General features: G+C 41.6%; 1 protein-coding gene across 1 annotated transcript in view; it reads left to right on the top strand.

Annotated features, from left to right (window-relative positions):
- Positions 1–15,256, top strand: part of KATNA1 (katanin catalytic subunit A1) — a 52,264-nt gene extending 37,008 nt beyond the window's left edge. The window contains exons 5-11 of the mRNA XM_039240953.1: positions 4,493–4,614; positions 5,728–5,833; positions 6,899–7,057; positions 12,230–12,356; positions 12,953–13,087; positions 13,635–13,761; positions 14,899–15,256. Of these exons, the coding sequence (XP_039096884.1) occupies positions 4,493–4,614; positions 5,728–5,833; positions 6,899–7,057; positions 12,230–12,356; positions 12,953–13,087; positions 13,635–13,761; positions 14,899–15,097 (975 nt within the window). The 3' untranslated portion in view covers positions 15,098–15,256. The remainder of the gene's footprint in view (positions 1–4,492; positions 4,615–5,727; positions 5,834–6,898; positions 7,058–12,229; positions 12,357–12,952; positions 13,088–13,634; positions 13,762–14,898) is intronic.
- Positions 15,257–17,413: the final 2,157 nt, after the last annotated feature.

Below are 17,413 nucleotides of genomic sequence, written 5' to 3'. Positions count from 1 at the left end.
GTCAACTCTTTTAAAGTTGTTGAAGTTTGTTTTATGGCCCTGGTTATGTCTGTCTTGTTATGTTCTATGAGTACTTGAAATATATTCTTTGAGCATTGAAAATAATATAATATGTATTTTGCCCTTATTGGGTGGAACTATCATAATGTCAGTTTGATTTTGCTGGATGATGGTACTATTGAGTTTTTCTATATCCTTGCTGATTTTATTTCTGGTGATTCTGTCAATAGTTGGAGAGAGTTGCTGTATTCTCCAAGTATGTCTAAAGATGTGCTTATTAGTTTCTGCTTCCTATATTGTAGCTTTGTTGTTTGGTGCATTTAGGGTTGCTTTCTCTTAGAAGGATTGAACTGTTTATCATTATGTAATATCCCTCTCTGTCTCTTGTAGTTTTGTGGGGTTTTTTTGGTTTTGGTTTGAAATATACTTTATCTGATATTAATAGGCATGGCTGTTTTCCCTTGATGAATGTTTGCATATTAAACCTTTTTCCATTCTTTTACTTTCAGCCTACCTGTTATCACTGTATATGAACAAGTTTCTTGGTGACTGCATATAATTGAGTCATATTTTTAATTTTGCCAAGTTTTGTCATTTAATTGGTGTATATGGTCCATATACAGTTAATGTATTTTGTTATGTTAGGGTTTAAGCCTGCCATTTTATTTTTTGTTTTCTGATTGTTCTGAGGGTTTTTGTTTTTGTTTTAGAATTCTGTTTTGATGTTCTATAGTGTTTTGCATATTTCCCTTTGTATTAGCTTTTTCAATGGTTGCTCTAGATATTACGTATACAGAACTTGTACAGGTTGACTGGTATTGTCATTTTACCAGTTTGAATGAAGTGTAGAAGTCTTATCTTTTTGTATCCCTTTAACTTCCCCTGTTTACAATTATTTTAAATATTTCCTCTCCATTCATTTAGAGTCTCATCACATAGTGTTAAGATATTTGCTTCACCTGTTAAATAAATTAGAAAACTCAAAAGGAGAAAGAAAGTCTGTTGTAGTTACGCATATTTTTACGTACTGTGCTTTTTCCTCCTTCCCACTGTTTCTTTTCTGTTTAGAGAACTTCTTTTTTTTTGTTGTTTTTATTTATTTCTAGGAGAGAGAGAGAGAGAGACAGTGTGAGCAGGGGAGGGTCAGAGAGAGAGGGAGTCAGAGACCGAAACAGGCTCCAGGCTCTGAGCTGGCAGTCAGCACAGAGCCCGACGCGGGGCTCAAACCCACGAACCGCGAGATCATGACCTAAGCGAAAGTCGGACGCTTAACCGACTAAGCCACCCAGGCGCCCCTAGAGAACTTCTTTTAATCATTCTTTTAGGGTTGGTCTTCTGGCAACAGAATTCTCTTACTTTTCCTTCATCTAAGAATGTTTTGATTTTCCTTTCATTCCTGAAGGACATTTTTGCTTGATAGAGGATTCTGGATTGACAGTTCTTTTCTTTTAGCTCTTGGAAAATTTCATGCCATCTCCTGTGGCCGGCCTCCTTTTCTGAGGAGAACTCTGCTTTCATTTGAATAGTTTTTCCCTATAGGCAGGGTGTTGTTTTTGCTCATTGCTCTCAGTTTTTCTTTGTCATTAGTTTTCTGAAGTTTAATTATGATATGTGTTGGAATGGATTAATTTGAGGTCTTTCTGAAGTTTTCTGTTTTTTGGTTTGTTTCAAACATGTTCATAATTGCTTGTTTGAAGCATTTTATCATAGTGGTCTCAAAATCCATCAGGACATCCTTTCTTCACGGTCTTGTCATGTGTTGATTCTCGTTTTGTTAAGCTTGAGATCTTTTTTTTTTTTAAGTTGATTTATTTTTGAGAGAGAGAGCATAAGCGGAGGAGAGATAGAGAGGATCAGAAGTGGACTCAGCACTGACAGCACAGAGTTCACTGTGGAGTTCAAACTCACAAACTGCAAGATCATGACCTGAGCCGAAGTTGGACACTTAATTGACTGAGCCACCCAGGCCCTGAAGTTTGAGATCTTTGTGGTACTTGATATGACAGTTAGTTTTAGATTGAAATTTGGACATTTTCATATTATGTTATGAGGCTCTTAGATCTTATTTAAACCTACTGTTTTAACTGACGTTTTCTAACACTGCTGTGGCAGGAAAGCCAGGGGGCCATCACTCACTATCAGGTGAAAGGTGAAGTCTAGGTTCCCACCCCAGCCTCTTTTTAACACCTGAGTTGAGGAGGGCGTCTTCTCATTACTGCTGAGCTGTGGTGCAAGTTCTGCGTGTGAACTCCGGTGACACTGTAGTGGGAGTGACCTTGTCTTGACTTTCTACGAGTCTTCCTCTGACACCACCCCAGTGCCCCATACTGTCCAGTGTGGATGTAGTCCAGGTTCCCTCTGTGATCTCCACTGACTGAGTGAGAGTCTTGTTCCTGCTTGGCAGGGATGAAAATTCCAGCTACCTGATTGGCTTCTGCTACCACCGTGACGGGGGTGTAGAGTGCGTCATTACAGCCTCCCCAGGGTGGAAGTCTAGGCTCCCCACTGGGCTTTTTCTTGCCTGCATAGGGGTGATGCTCAGCCTTATCTGAGGTGCTTGACTGGAGTAGAGTATAGGGGTCTAGAAGTTTCGTCTTGCTAGCCTACCTCTTTCTTGGATTACTGGCTAGAGAGAGCAAGCTTCTGTTGGGGTTTTTTTGTGTGCCCGTGTTGTTGTTTCTGGGTTTCCGGCTTCTTTGGCCTTGACTGGATTTATGAAGGAGGGAAAAAAACCTGGAGAATGCATCACTTTGTCCAGGTTCCCTAGTTTGCCTTTCTTTGTACTTTCCAAAGCCCTGTCTTTTTTAATGTATAATGCCAGGTTTTTTAGTTCTCTGTAGCAGAATAACGAAAAGTACATCTGCTCTGTCTTCCTGTGAGTGAAAGCCTAGCTGTCATTTCTAATTAACTCTTTTGATTGAGACAGTGGATTTGGATTTTGTGTTGATAATGTTGCCAGCTTTTACACTAACTGGTTTTGGGACGCCTGGGTAGCTAAGTCGGTTGAGCGTCCGACTTCGGCTCAGGTCATGATCTCTCTGTGAGTTCTAGTCCCGCGTCGGGCTCTGTGCTGACAGCTCAGATTCTGTGCGTCTCTCCCTCTCTGCCGCTTCCCTACTTGCACTTTGTCTCTCTCTCTCGCTCTCTCTCAAAAATAAATAAACATTAAAAAAATTTTTTTTAACTAACCGATTTTCAACCTAACTAGGTATTTATCTCCTGGTTAATTGGTTCCTCTTCAGTTTTATTTTGAGCATCAAAAAGGAGGCTATGTTCTGTTTAGTCTCTCTCCTGCCCCCTTTCACCTCCTAGTAGTTGCTAGCACTTTTATTCAGAGCAGGTTATTGAATCCATATGTGCTTAAAGGAAATCGTGCTGTTTCAGCTAAGTAAAGTCCTATCAGAGATGTCAACATTTGAAATTCTCTCTGTTTGAGTATTTTTTACTTTTATTCGGTTTGACTCTTTTATTGAATTATTTCTCCTTTATGCCTAGCTTAAAGTCATTTGGCTTTGTCTGCAGACATTGCCGTCAGCACTGTGTTCTGTGGGAGGAAAGAAGGCAGCTAGAAAGTACTTTCTAGGGCCGCCTAGGTGGCTCAGTCGGTTAAGCGCCCTATTTTGGCTCAGGTCATGATCTCATGGTTCATGGGTTTGAGCCCCGCATCGGGCTCTGTGCTGACAGGTCAGAGCCTGGAGCCTTTCTCAGATTCTGTGTCTCTCTTTCTCCGCTCCTCTCCCATCATGCTCTCTCAAAAACAAATAAACATTTAAATTTAAAAAAAAAAAAAGAAATAAAAGAAAGTACTTTTAAAAATTTAATTTATAAAGTAATATCTATACTGGTAGTTCACCCAGTGTTCACCAGATACTGCTGGGTTTCCCATAAAAATGTAAACTGCCCTGCAGTGCTCTGTGAGTTTGCCGTGTGCCCTGCAGGACACAGTACACGGCTTAAGGAGCTGCGCCCCGAGGCCTGGTGGCACAGACGAGGGGCGGGGACCGCACCTAGGGACCACGGTGTCTCTTGAGTGGGGTGGGAACTGTGAAAAGGAATGTTTTTGGAGCCTCGGTGAGGGCTGAGGAGGTGCTTATGAGTGAGCTGTAATCTTAGCTACATACACCGTCTGTCTGTCTTTAACCTTATCTCCTCTAAAGCTTTGAGATAAATGTCACACATATCAGTGGTAAGCACAGTTCATCTCAGTATTGATTTCTTAATTCTTGCCAGTTCGTATACATAATATTTTTGTTTCTCTTGAACACTTTTGTCATACTTTTTATGTAAAAGTAGAGGTTGAATTTGAAACTCTGATAACACTGATGTTGGTGTAGCAGGATGATGTCACAGTCTGATTCTCTCTTTATTACTTGTACTATTATATTAGCTCTTTACAAATATCACTGGAGTCCAGTCTTTGTGTCTGACTTGCAGAAACAGAATACAATTTTTGAGGCAATCAGAAGCTCTTTTTTTTTTTCTCCCAACTCAGAACAAATCACCTGCTGCAGTTACGGAACCGGAGACCAGTAAATTCGATAGCACTGGATATGATAAGGACTTAGTAGAAGCTTTGGAAAGAGATATAATTTCTCAGAATCCCAACGTTCGATGGTAAGTTGTATCACAACAAGATAATGGGATAAGGCTTTTAGGAGAAGAGAACGGAACCAGTGCGGGCGTGCACTGAAGATTAGTCCTTGGGGATGGACCCAGTGTACACACGGTGTGAACCCAACACTTGGTTCAGGCTATATCAAGTTTCTGTCTGAGATTTTTTTTTTTAACTTCATAAAATAACAAATGATTATTTGTTAGATTAAAAAAAATCTTCCATACCGAGCAGGAGGAAGATCACAGAAATTTCCATCTTCTTCTGGCACGTCCTCCAGTGGGGAAACGGCAATGACGCTTATTGCATGTGTGTTGCTTGTTTTTGTCTTTACGGGAGCTCTGTGCCCAAGTGGGGCTTGGACTTACAACCCCGAGGTGAAGGGCCTCCCGTTCTAGTGACTGAGATTTCCAGCAGCCCGCGTTGCTTGTTACATATAGGTTTATCCCGTGGGTGTTTCTTTTATTTTCTATGACTTTTAGCAGTGGTTCTCAGCTTGTTTAATATTATGTTGAATCAGAGAACTGTAATTATCACACTGAGTTCTAAAAGCTCCCTTAATGATTTTTAGGTATGGTTTTGGGGATATTTTAAAAATAATCTTTGGTGTTTGATATTTATACAGTGAGCGTGTATTTTCATGACTGTGCCGCATGTGGCGGCGGTGGCAGCAGCAGCTGGTTGGAGATGACTACGTGGCAGTCTCTGTGATACTGTCTCTGGGTTGGAGGCAAGACAGCAGTGTTGCAGCCTGTGTCTCCTTACTGCCCTTCCTATTCTTTATGGATTTTTTTTTTTTAACGGGTTCGTTGTTTCTAAACCACAGGGTTTATGACATGAGCATCACCAGAGCAGGAATGTAAAGTGAGATGGCCTGATCTTAAGAGTGGGCCTGTAGACCCTGCTTCCCTGAGCAGACGGTCTTTCCTGCCAAGAGCTGATGGTTGAGGCTGCATAGCATGGCGGCCTCCTGGCGGCACACTGGCTCCCCGGGGCCTGCGGCCCATCCGGCCCTGCGTGGGCGCCGTGGGGCCGTGTGCTTCAGCGGCTCTCCAGGTCCCATAGAGCCGGAAACATAACCTGTGACGTCGGTGATAAAGTATCTCCTCTTTCAGGGATGATATTGCTGATTTAGTAGAAGCTAAGAAGTTGCTTAAGGAAGCTGTGGTGTTACCAATGTGGATGCCAGAATTCTTTAAGGGCATCAGGCGACCATGGAAGGTAAGTGCCTTACCATCACGGCATTGTCAAAGTGAACGGCACGTACACTGCTGTAGAAAACTAGTATTTATCTTATTCAGGGAAGAGTGGGGAGTAAGAGTAGGTAAGGAAAATTTTTAATTAAAAGGTATGTTATTCAGGATTTTGTTTAGATCAAAAGCTATAGCAAGGTTCTCAGAATATAGGTACCGTGTGACCTTTGGAGAGTTGATTTCAGATGAGCTTGTATTTTCAGATATGAACAAGTTGCCTAATGCAGAAAAACTCTGTTTTATATATCATGCTATGGAACTTGTCTACTTCTTGCATTTGTCTTTAAGAAACTGAGACGCCCACATCTAGTAGGTACTTTCTTAAGAGTCATGAGCTGATCTGAAAAGACACTGAAAAAAACTTTCTTAGATTTGGAAAATGTGCTAATGGCTAACTCTGCTGCACTTATTTTTTTTTTTTAATGTTTTATTTATTTCTAGGAGAGAGAGAGAGAGAGACAGCGTGAGCAGGGGAGGGTCAGAGAGAGAGGGAGTCACAGACTCTGAAACAGGCTTCAGGCTCTGAGCTGGCAGTCAGCACAGAGCCCGACGCGGGGCTCGAACCCACGAACCGCGAGATCATGACCTAAGCGAAAGTCTGACGCTCAACTGACTAAGCCACCCAGGCGCCCCTCTGCTGCATTTATTATTAAGAATTCTTGAAATATGAAGTGATAAGCTACAAAGTTCTAGACCTACTTTGAATACAAATGTGTAACAAAAAAACTAATTTGTCCAACCAAAAGCCTAGAAGGAAATATATCCAGATACTATTGGTATTTGTATTAGAGTAGGATTATTATAATATCAGTATTATAATATTGATTATATTTTTCTCATTTCTGAGTGCCAAATTTTAATAACATAGTTCTCTTTTATCATGAAAAATTTAAATTTATGATAAAGTATCCTTTTGTTTGTCTTTTATTTGTCTTACTATTATATATTAGTTGAAAATTCTTAGTCATGGAATCCTTGTGAATTAGAACAGTAGCAGAGAAACCTTTGACTTATGTCCTTATCTCCCCAACAGGGAGTGTTGATGGTTGGGCCGCCGGGCACGGGAAAGACCCTCCTTGCTAAAGCAGTAGCTACGGAATGCAAGACAACATTCTTCAATGTGTCCTCATCAACTCTGACTTCCAAGTACAGAGGAGAGTCTGAGAAGCTTGTTCGTCTTCTGTTCGAAATGGTGAATGTTTGAGCCAACTGTAAAGATTCTTTACCTCTAAAAGGGGAGAAAGTGAGTCGTAGCTATCTCCAGTGTATAATAGACTAGTGAGTCAGGGAGATGTGCCCAGAGTGTAATTCTGGGCCCTCAAAGCTAGAATCCTTTAATCACATGAGTAAATCGACTTATTCTGTGTCTCCTTTCCTCTAGAGGCAGAGCATCTCTGATGGCTTATGGGCATGCTCACATTATGGGGTCTGCCTTACCAATCTACTATAGTAGGGGTTTGAAATCACTGTTTTCTAAATCAGTAGGCTCAGTTGTAATATGGTAAATGCAGTGTTATAACAGTAATGCAGAACAGTGAAAATCAAGTAGTTATGGAACTTAGATCATCTCCAATCTATTAACTATATACTAAATACTTTGAGTTTAATGCCCCAGCCTTTGGAATGTTACTTCTGCACTTGTTACTTTGAGTTTCCTTTTTCCTTCTTCCACCCCCACTAATCTGAATATCAGAAGGAATGTAATTCAACAAATTCTAGTAGAGTGTTTAGATTGAATTCGACAACTTTTTAGACTTCCAACTGTAAGCTTCACTGAGTATTTCAGTTTTGCCTTTTCTAAGACATTGTATAGTTTAGGGGCACTTGGGTGCCTCAGTTGGTTAAGTGTCTGACTTCAGATCATGATCTCGCAGTTTGTGACTTCAAGCCCTGTGTCAGGCTCTGTGACAGCTCAGAGCCTGCAGCCGGCTTCAGATCTATGTCTTGCGTCTCCCCTGCTCACGTTTTGTTTCTCTCAAAAATAAATAAACCTTAAAAAAAATTTTTTTTTAAAAAGGAGGGGTGCCTGGGCTCAGTCAGTTAAGAGTCCGACTTCAGCTCATGTCATGGTCTCATAGTTCATGAATTCGAGCCTGGTGTCAGGTTCTATGCTGACAGCTCAGAGCCCGGAGCCTGCTTCAGATTCTGTGTCTCCCTTTCTCTGCTTGCACTCTGTTTCTCTCTTTCTCAAAAATAACTTAAAAAAAAAAAAAAAAGCAATTGTGTAGTTACATGTATTAGGAAAGAGATACACTTATTATATAGAGAATAACTTGCATTCTTAACTCTAAAGTGTCCATCGTAGATGAAATCTTAGATATCTGACTGTGTTAATATGACACTAGATCTTACTTCCTTAGGCTCAGAATAAAAACAAGCAAATGAAAACCCTTATAATTGCAGGTTATCCATTGTCTTTTAAAAAAAATTTTTTTTAATGTTTATTTCTTTTTGAGAGAGAGAAAGAGAGAAAGACAGCATGAGTGGGGGAGGGGCAGAGAGAGAGGGAGACACAGAATCTGAAGCAGGCTCCAGGCTCCGAGCTGTTATCACAGAGCCCAGTGTGGGGTTTGAACTCATGGACCATGAGGTCATGACCTAGGCCTAAGTTGGATGTTCAACCGACTGAGCCCCCCAGGCACCCCAGGTTATCCATTTTCTATAAAGTCTTCTTCCTGTTTCAATTCCCATTTTGTCCTTCAAGTTCAATAATTTATAAGGCAGGATGCAAATTCTAACAGGTTCTTAATAGCTTATCAGTAATGTATACCACAAGAGGAATCTAGTGGAGAACCTCTTAGATCATTTATTTGCTTCAGGGGAAAAAGATTATACTGTCAAGATTTTAGAATAACTAGGCTTTTTAAAAATGTAAGCTAAGTAGCGTGACTGGCTAAGCATGGAGTCTTTAGAGCCAGATAGCCTGGGTTCAGCCCCTCCTCTCTCACTGTCCTAGCTGGCTACCTGTGGGCAAATTCCGCTCCTCATCCTCAGTTGCTTGATCTTTAAAAAGAGGACCCTTGGGGCGCCTCCATGGCTCAGTGAGCTCAGGTCAGGAGCTCACAGTGTGTGAGCTCGAGTCCCATGTGAGTTCAAGCCCCGTGTGGGGCTCTGTGCTGACAGCCAAGAGCCTGGAGCCTGCTTCAGATTCTGTGTCTCCCTCTCTCTTTGTCCCCCCCCCCCCAAATAAATAGAAAACATTAAAATTAAAAAAAAATAGAATAAAAAGAGGACCATTATATACAGGAGTTACCTCTGTGAAACGAGCTAATGCATGTAAAGTGTTTAACGCAGAGCCTGATTCACAGGGGCAAATAGAACTCAGCTGTTCTGTATAAGAATTATTTGATATATTTTCTGTTGGAGCGTTTATATTTGTGGAAACTGACCATTTTCATCTGTGTAGGGAAGCCTCTTATAAAGTACTAATTTACATTATTTTTTATAGTGAGGTTTATGAAGGCATATCAAATGGCTTGTTTTTTACTGGCTTCGCTGGTGTTTACCATCCTTAAATAAATGCCTGCTTATCTGCAGTGCGCTGCTTTGAGTTGCCTGCTTGAGTGGGGCTCAGTTCCAGCCGGCGCCTGCCTGTTTGGAGCTTTTGCCCTTGTGACTTGTGATTAGGGCTCAGATCTAAAACTAGCTTAAGGGTTTTTTGTTTGTTTTTGTTTTTTTTCCCTGTTCACCATGTGGACTCTCATGGAGTAAAGTGATCCTACCTCTCATATCTTGATTTGACTGCTCCACAGAGGACTTGCCTCTCCGTGACGGCCTACCCCACCCCCCCGGAAATCTCTCAAAGCAAACATGCCTCAAGGCTTGTATTTTAAATAATGTCACTTAAATTTAAGTCTGTCCAGGAATTTTCTCACGACATGGTAACAAACACATACAAAAACTTAATGGTATAATTTTTGTTGCATTGTCAAGAACTTTCAAGTGTCAGAAACCTAATCAAATGAGCTTAAACCAAAAGAATAATATATTAGGTCATGTAACTAGGAATTTGGGGAGGTTATGTTTTAGATTTTTTAGGCCTGCCAGGATCTAGCAACTCAGATGTTTTGAGGAATGTCTCTCTGACCTTTGCCTCTGGGTTTACCTGTGGGTTGGCTTTGATTTGGGGTAGGCCTGTGTGGTGGTCAAGATAGCCATCAGAGCCTTAAGCCTTGTTTTTATTTTCTTTATGGTAATCCCAGAGGAATTAGCCCTCATTTCTCAGTTCTTACAGAAAAATCCCAGGGATTAATGTTTGGCCTATTTGAGTCAAATGCCCATGCTTGAATCCATCATTTTGGTCAGGGAATTGGAGTGATCTGATTGGCCAGATCTGAACCATACCCCTAGAACTTCAGAAGAGTTGGCGTCTCTTGAAGTAGCGGAACTAGAATGTAAAGGGATGGTTAATGAATAAAAAGGTGCATTTCTCTTACCAGAAGGGATGCTGTGCAGGCCAAAGCATTTGAATCTTTCTGTAGTATATTCCATGTCCTCCAAAGCCAATTTTACACGTGCCATGTAGCCTCTGCTCTAAGACCATTCGGCAGACCCTCAGTAGTTGGGAAAACTCTACTAGGTTTTTTCTTGTTATGGAAACAAGTAGATTGAAATTTAATTTTTGTCAGTGTAGGCTCTGTTGACAGATGGCTTCTTGATAGAATTTCAATTGAAAATTTTCTTGGGTGCTTTTTTCCCTCCTTGTTTACTCTGCTGTCCATTTTTTTTCTTTTTCTATTTTTTGAAAAGAGTACAAAAATTTTTCGACATACTACCTAAAATCCAAATAAGGACACCTTATTAAAAATTAAATTATCCAGGGCGCCTGGATGGCTCAGTTGGTTGAGCATCTGACTCTTGATTTCCACTCAGGTCATGACCCCAGGGTTCCTGATTTGAGCCCCACGTTAGGCTCTGGGTTGACAGCATGGGGCCTGCTTGGGATTCTCCCTCTCCCTCTGCCTCTGCCCTCCCGCCCTCCCCCCCCACCCCCCAGTTCTCTCTCCCTCTCTCTCAAAATAAACAAACTTAAAAATTAAATTGTTCCTGTGACGGGAACTGATGACTTAGAATTCAGACTTTCAACTAGAAGAGAAACAGAGATTTAAGTAAGGATTTTCCAGGCGGACAGACTAAAACTGAATCCATCCTTTGGAGGCACAGCCCTTCCAACCCAGTGAATTGCCTCGTAGAGGATGCTAGATCATGACTCCTGGTCCGAGGGAATTCATAGACCCAGTGTAACTGCATGTTCAAGTCCATAATGTTCACTTGCCGTTATAGACTTTTATTTTTGGAAAAACTTTGAAAAGTGCTGTGTGTTCACTAAGCCATGTTTTGAGAAATCTTTGTCATCATTTAGCTTCAAACCATCTTGTACATTGATTCTCCAAGTTTGGATATTTCATTTAAAAATGATTAACGGGGCGCCTGGGTGGCTTAGTCGGTTAAGCGTCTGACTTTCGCTTTGGTCATGATCTCTCGGTTTGTGGGTTCGAGCCCCGCGTCGGGCTCTGTGCTGACTGCCAGCTCAGAGCCTGGAGCCTGTTTCAGTCTGTGACTCCCTCTCTCTCTGACCCTCCCCTGCTCACACTGTCTCTCTCTCTCTCCTAGAAATAAAACATTAAAATTTTAAAAAATAAATAAATAAATAAATAAAAATGATTAACAATGGGGGCGCCTGGGTGGCTTAGTCGGTTAAGCGTCTGACTTTCGCTTAGGTCATGATCTCACGGTTTGTGGGTTCGAGCCCCGCGTCGGGCTCTGTGCTGACTGCCAGCTCAGAGCCTGGAGCCTGTTTCAGATTCTGTGTCTCCCTCTCTCTCTGACCCTCCCCTGCTCACGCTGTCTCTCTCTCTCTCTCTCCTAGAAATTAAAAAAAAAAAAAAAATGATTAACAATGAACTTCTTTAGTTACTGTAGTAAGTGTATTGCCAAATAAAAAATGGCAATTTAATGAGGATTTTTAGAGGAAGTCTATATGATTTTATTTAAGGTAACGGTTCACTGTAACCAGTTTTTTTTCTAGAACTTGAGAACATTTACGAATATCTGTAAATGTTTTCCCGTCATTGTTGTCCTTACTGCTGTAACATACAAGTTAATTCTGTACGTCTCTCACCCACCAGTAAATCAAATTGCCAGCTTAAGTACTGAGTGTTACAAAAATTGCCATGTAGGGTTTAAGTATATGCTAAGCTTGTATCAGAAGCTATCTTGTAGCTAGCTGCTCCAGGTTACCCTCTCCCCCACAGAATTAGGACGAGAGAGACGCATTGTGGCAAACGGCACAGCTCTTTCCTAATTGCTCTAGATTATTTTTAAATGAAATAAAAGCCTGGTGTTACCTGGTTTCTTTATTTAGGCTCGATTTTACTCTCCGGCCACTATATTTATCGATGAGATCGATTCCATTTGTAGTCGCAGAGGAACTTCCGAAGAGCACGAGGCAAGCAGGAGGGTGAAAGCTGAGCTGCTGGTTCAGATGGATGGTATGCACGCGTCTGTGCCCTGACTGGGTTCTCTGCCGGGTGCCGCCCCAGGATGGCAGGAGGGGGCTTCCTACCCGGGTGCCCGCCCAGGACGGCGGGAGGGGGCTCTCTGGCTGGGCTGCTGGCCAAGGACGGCAGGAAGGGGCTGGCAGTAAGTCCTGGAGGCTGACGATGTATTGGGTACACTGACTAGCGGGACATTCCAGAAAAGGCTATTCAGAGTACGCATGGGCATATGCCTGGATTTCTTATTTTTAGCAATGAGATTGAAATAAATGCAAATAAATTGCCTCAGGGATATGGATGTTTTGAAAAAGCTTAGAAATTGGTATATTGTTAAGCTGAGCTATCTTTGATTAAATCTATTTTGAGTCCTATTTTGTTGCTATTGTTGTCTTTTGTTTTTGTATACTAAAACTTCGTGTTCTTGGGCCCCAAATTCATATACATACCAGTTAGCTTTAGAAGTCTTAGGGATGCTTAACAATTACACTACCTCGTAATTTAGTGCCAAATATGTGATGATCTTTAAGTAGTTGAGCTTTAGTTTGTTTACTGACTTAATATCTTTTTTACGTTCTCCTCGCCCTTCTTAGGTGTTGGAGGTGCTTCTGAAAACGATGACCCTTCCAAGATGGTTATGGTTCTTGCAGCCACCAACTTTCCCTGGGATATTGACGAGGCATTAAGACGCCGCCTTGAAAAAAGAATCTATATTCCATTGCCATCAGGTATCTTCATTCAACTCTTGCCAGAAAGCCATGTTAACTGTTAGGTCATTTGGCTTAGAGATTTTAAAAATTTGGTATTAATTGGGGTGCCTGAGTGGCTCAGTCGGTTAAGTGTCCGACTTCAGCTCAGGTCATGATCTCATGGTTCATGGGGTCGTGCCCTGTGTCGGGCTCTGTGCTGACAGCTCGGAGCCTGGAGCCCTCTTGGGATTCTGTCTCCCTCTCTCTCTGACCCTCCCCTGCTCACGCTGTCTCTCTCTCTCTCTCTCTCTCTCTCTCTCTCAGAAATAAATAAAACATTAAAAAATATTTTTTTAAAAATAAAATATGGTATTAATTGACTTTCCTTTAAAGAGACAAATGTAGGATGTCTTTCCTTGTATTAATAGGTTTGGCTCTCTCTAGAACTTGAATGCCTTGATACCAGAAAATTTTAAATTTTTAAACAAAGGAGCTCTAAGAATTGGAAAACCACCTTCTCATACAAAGTAGACTTGATTACGTTTATGTTGAAGGCTTACATTTTAAAATTTGTTTCCATCATTAGCGAAAGGCAGGGAGGAGCTGTTACGAATAAGTCTGCGTGAGCTGGAACTGGCTGATGATGTTGACCTTGCGAGTATAGCAGAAAATATGGAAGGCTATTCAGGTGCAGACATTACCAACGTATGCAGGTATGAATTATCTTGAAAGCATAGGTTTTTGTGGGTATTAACCTATGTTATGAAGCTTTTATGCCGAATTAATAAGGTAGGTGAAGATTAAAGACCTACATGATAGTTTCTAGTCAGAGACACCAGCTTTGGTATGAAGCTCGTGGTAAGGTGCTGGTAAGAATCGGAGTGTCTCGCATGGCACTGAATAGTCTGGTGCATTTGAAAAAAGTTTGAGAATTTACTATTTTAGAACAACTGGTATAAGATGGAAAATCAGCGATTATCTGGGATGAAAAACACGTTGATGTGCCTTTTCCATGTACTTGTAAGAAATAGAGCCATGGGACTGGTTGGGCATACTCAGGGAGAGGACAGTCTCCCTGTCAGTGCAAGTGTCCCGTATATGATAGGAATGACAGTAGAAAAGAAAAAAGACAGCCTCTAATCCAGTTGACTCCAGTAGGTTTTGTCCTAATCTAAGCACTAGTTCATATGTTTATTAGCAAAGGACTCGTAAAGTAAGCACCCCACGCAGGTGGTTGTGGGGATTGTGAGAACGTGTGTGTGTGTGTGTGTGTGTGTGTGTGTGTGTGTGTGTGTGAAGCAGCTGTTTGTTGCTGTCCCTTTGCATAAATGGTGGCTGTTTTCAGAGATGAAACTTGGTGAAAGCAGAGGTCCTTGAATCTGAAGTTTCTTTAAAGACAAAAACACAAAAACTCAAAAGACAAACAGACCAAACCAGTACAGAGGAGGAAAAAACACCTTAATTTGATCATTTAGTTTTTCCTAGAAAACAGGTAGAAAAAAATATTTTTCAGCTAACAGGTTCCCTCCTCTCTAATGTTTATTTTATTGGATACTTACAAAGAAGTTCAGTTGCTAGCTTCTTTGTTATATCCTTTTACTTTTTCTTGGGCTTCCTGCTCAGTATCATTAATTTAACCAATATCCTTATTTTCATCATGGAGGATTTAACTGCTACAGAGCAACTCAGAACCAGCCCATGTATTCTGATAGAAGATTCTATGAATACTACATACATGTAGTATGGATGATAAGAGTACCACATACTGAAAAAATTTTCTTTTCACAGGTTTATATTCAGTCAAAATAATGCTTTGTGTGTGTGTGTGTGTGTTTTCATTTAAAAACTAGGGATGCATCCTTAATGGCAATGAGAAGGCGTATTGAAGGTCTGACCCCAGAAGAAATCAGAAATCTTTCAAAAGAGGAAATGCACATGCCTACAACTATGGAGGACTTCGAAATGGCCTTAAAGAAAGTTTCCAAGTCAGTTTCCGCTGCAGACATTGAAAGATACGAGAAATGGATATTTGAGTTTGGATCATGCTAAGCTCTCACATGTAAAATGTTGAGAAACCTGCCTTAAGTGTTTGAATAATAATTAAATGTAGTATTTCATTGCACCGAGTGCTATATTTTTTTAAACTTTCATGATGGTAAGATTTAAAAAAAATACGATTCTGAATAAAGGCAATTTTTTAAAGCTGCACGCAAATTTGTTTTAGTGTTACCCGATTTCTCTTTCACTGACCATGCGGGCAGCACCAATGTGATTACATAGCTTGGAAAGGTGTCTTTACACGCACTTCTAGGCACAGCGTCTGATCTGCCCTGTCCGGCTGCCGCTCCTCCTTCTAGAAGACCGGCTGCAGCACCGTGGGCGCAAGCAGGTAACGGGAAGTTCCCTAACATTTTTACATAAGTAGCCAGTTGACACATGAACCACGCATTGTGCGCCTTCCTTCCTATATGCTGTTCCAGTAGCTTCCCTCCCTGTCCTGGGAGCCTATAAAGCCCCTTCATTTTACAGTGCGCTTAAAAGGAAGAAATATAGATCTACGTATAATTCTTTCAATGTTCATTTTCTTTAAATTTACTTTTAAGAAAGCGCGTGTGAGAGAGGGGTAGGGTGGGGCAGAGAGAGAGGACACATCCCAGACAGGCTCCACACTGTCACTGCAGGGGCCGACACAGCGCTCAGCCCCACAAACTGTGAGATAGTGACCTGAGCAGAAATCAGGAGTTGGACACTTGACCAGCTGAGCCACCCAGGTGCCTCCATATATACTCTTGCTTGACTTTATTCTGCCCATGAGGCTGCCCTATAGGCGAAAGTTGATGCTTGTAAGCCTGTGCTGCTCGGTGTGCCCTAATGAGTGACACTCATTAACCCATTCACTCATGGATACCACGCATAATTAAAATAGCAGTTTATGGGGTCACTTGGGTGGCTCAGTTGGTTACATATCTTGACTCTTGGTTTTGGCTCAGGCCATGATCTCACAGTTTATAGGATCAAGCCCCGAGTTGGGCTCCTGTGTTGGCGGCACGGATCCTGTCTGGGGTTCTCTCTCTTCCTGTCTCTCAAAAATTTTTTAAGAGGTAATAGTTAATGGTGCAACTATAAGTTAATAAATGAAATAAAAATTAATGGCATACAATCTTAGGTAAGATTCATTTAGGATTACTTTTTTTAATGTTTAATGATTATTTATTTATTTTGAGAGAGACAGACTGTAGGGGATGGGTGGAGAGAGAGTCCCAAGCAGGCTCCTAGCTGCCAGCACAGAGCCCGAGGCGGGGCTTGAACTCATGAACCATGAGATCATGACCTGAGCCAAAATCAAGAGTGGGATGCTTAACTGACTGAGGCCCCCAGGCGCCCCAAGGATTGCTTTTAAAAAGACAACTTATTGTATCATCTCAACCATAGAAAACAGATCCTCAAGGACACTTGAGTGCTGGGGTGCCTGGGTGGTCGATTACGTGGCCAACATTGGCTCAGGTCATGATCTCGTGGTTTGTGGGTTCAAGCCCACATCGGGTTCTGTGCTGACAGCTCAGAGCCTGGTGTCTGCTTCAGATTCTGTGTCTCCCTCTCTCTCTCAAAAATAAACATAAATAAAAAAAGACTCAGTGCCACTCCATGGTCCCAGGTGTCACTGGTAAGGAGGCAGCACAGGGCTCTGCTAACTGCAATGCCTACACTCGCCAAATGGCCATGTGACGTTCTATAGTGTTCTCTTTACTAGAGTCTATAGGCACTAATGCTTAATGGGTGCAGGAAGACTCCATTATTTGGAGGTGGAACTGGTAATTTCTAGCAGCTTTGAGGAAGGACATAGTTACTCTAAGCTGGGTGACTTTAGGATCAAACTAAATGACAGGTTATTATTCTTCTGTAATATGGAGAACATGTATTTCACAAGGCTGTTAGTCTTTATTAAAAACAGCTAGGCAAAGTGAAACCTCACGCCTTCACTCTGCCGCCTGTCATCCTTCCCCCCCACATACATCTCTATTTGGCCTAATCTAAGGTTTTATCTTTTACCTCCTCTTCCCTGAGGTGGTCTTAAAAACCAGTCATTACTTTCTTAAAGTGTTTAAAATATGGGTTGCAATAAAAAATAACAGAATAGGAAACATCAATCCCATGGAGCAAAGGTACTATCTATTCCAGATCACATTATAAATAGATGTCAATATAAGAGATTTTTTTTTTAAAAAAGAGACCAAACACTGTTGAAGGGTCAGCAGCACTCAGAACGACACGAGCCAGGACCAGGGCACCGCCTAGTTCCAGCACGCTGAGGGGCTCACTCACCAACCTGAGCCCTGGTTTCAGCCAGTGAAAGGAGCTCTTACC

Source organism: Hyaena hyaena, unplaced genomic scaffold (genome assembly GCF_003009895.1).
Source record: "Hyaena hyaena isolate Hyena2069 unplaced genomic scaffold, ASM300989v1 scaffold_184, whole genome shotgun sequence".
Taxonomy (NCBI): Eukaryota; Metazoa; Chordata; class Mammalia; order Carnivora; family Hyaenidae; genus Hyaena; species Hyaena hyaena.
This window is presented reverse-complemented; position numbering and strand designations above follow the sequence as displayed.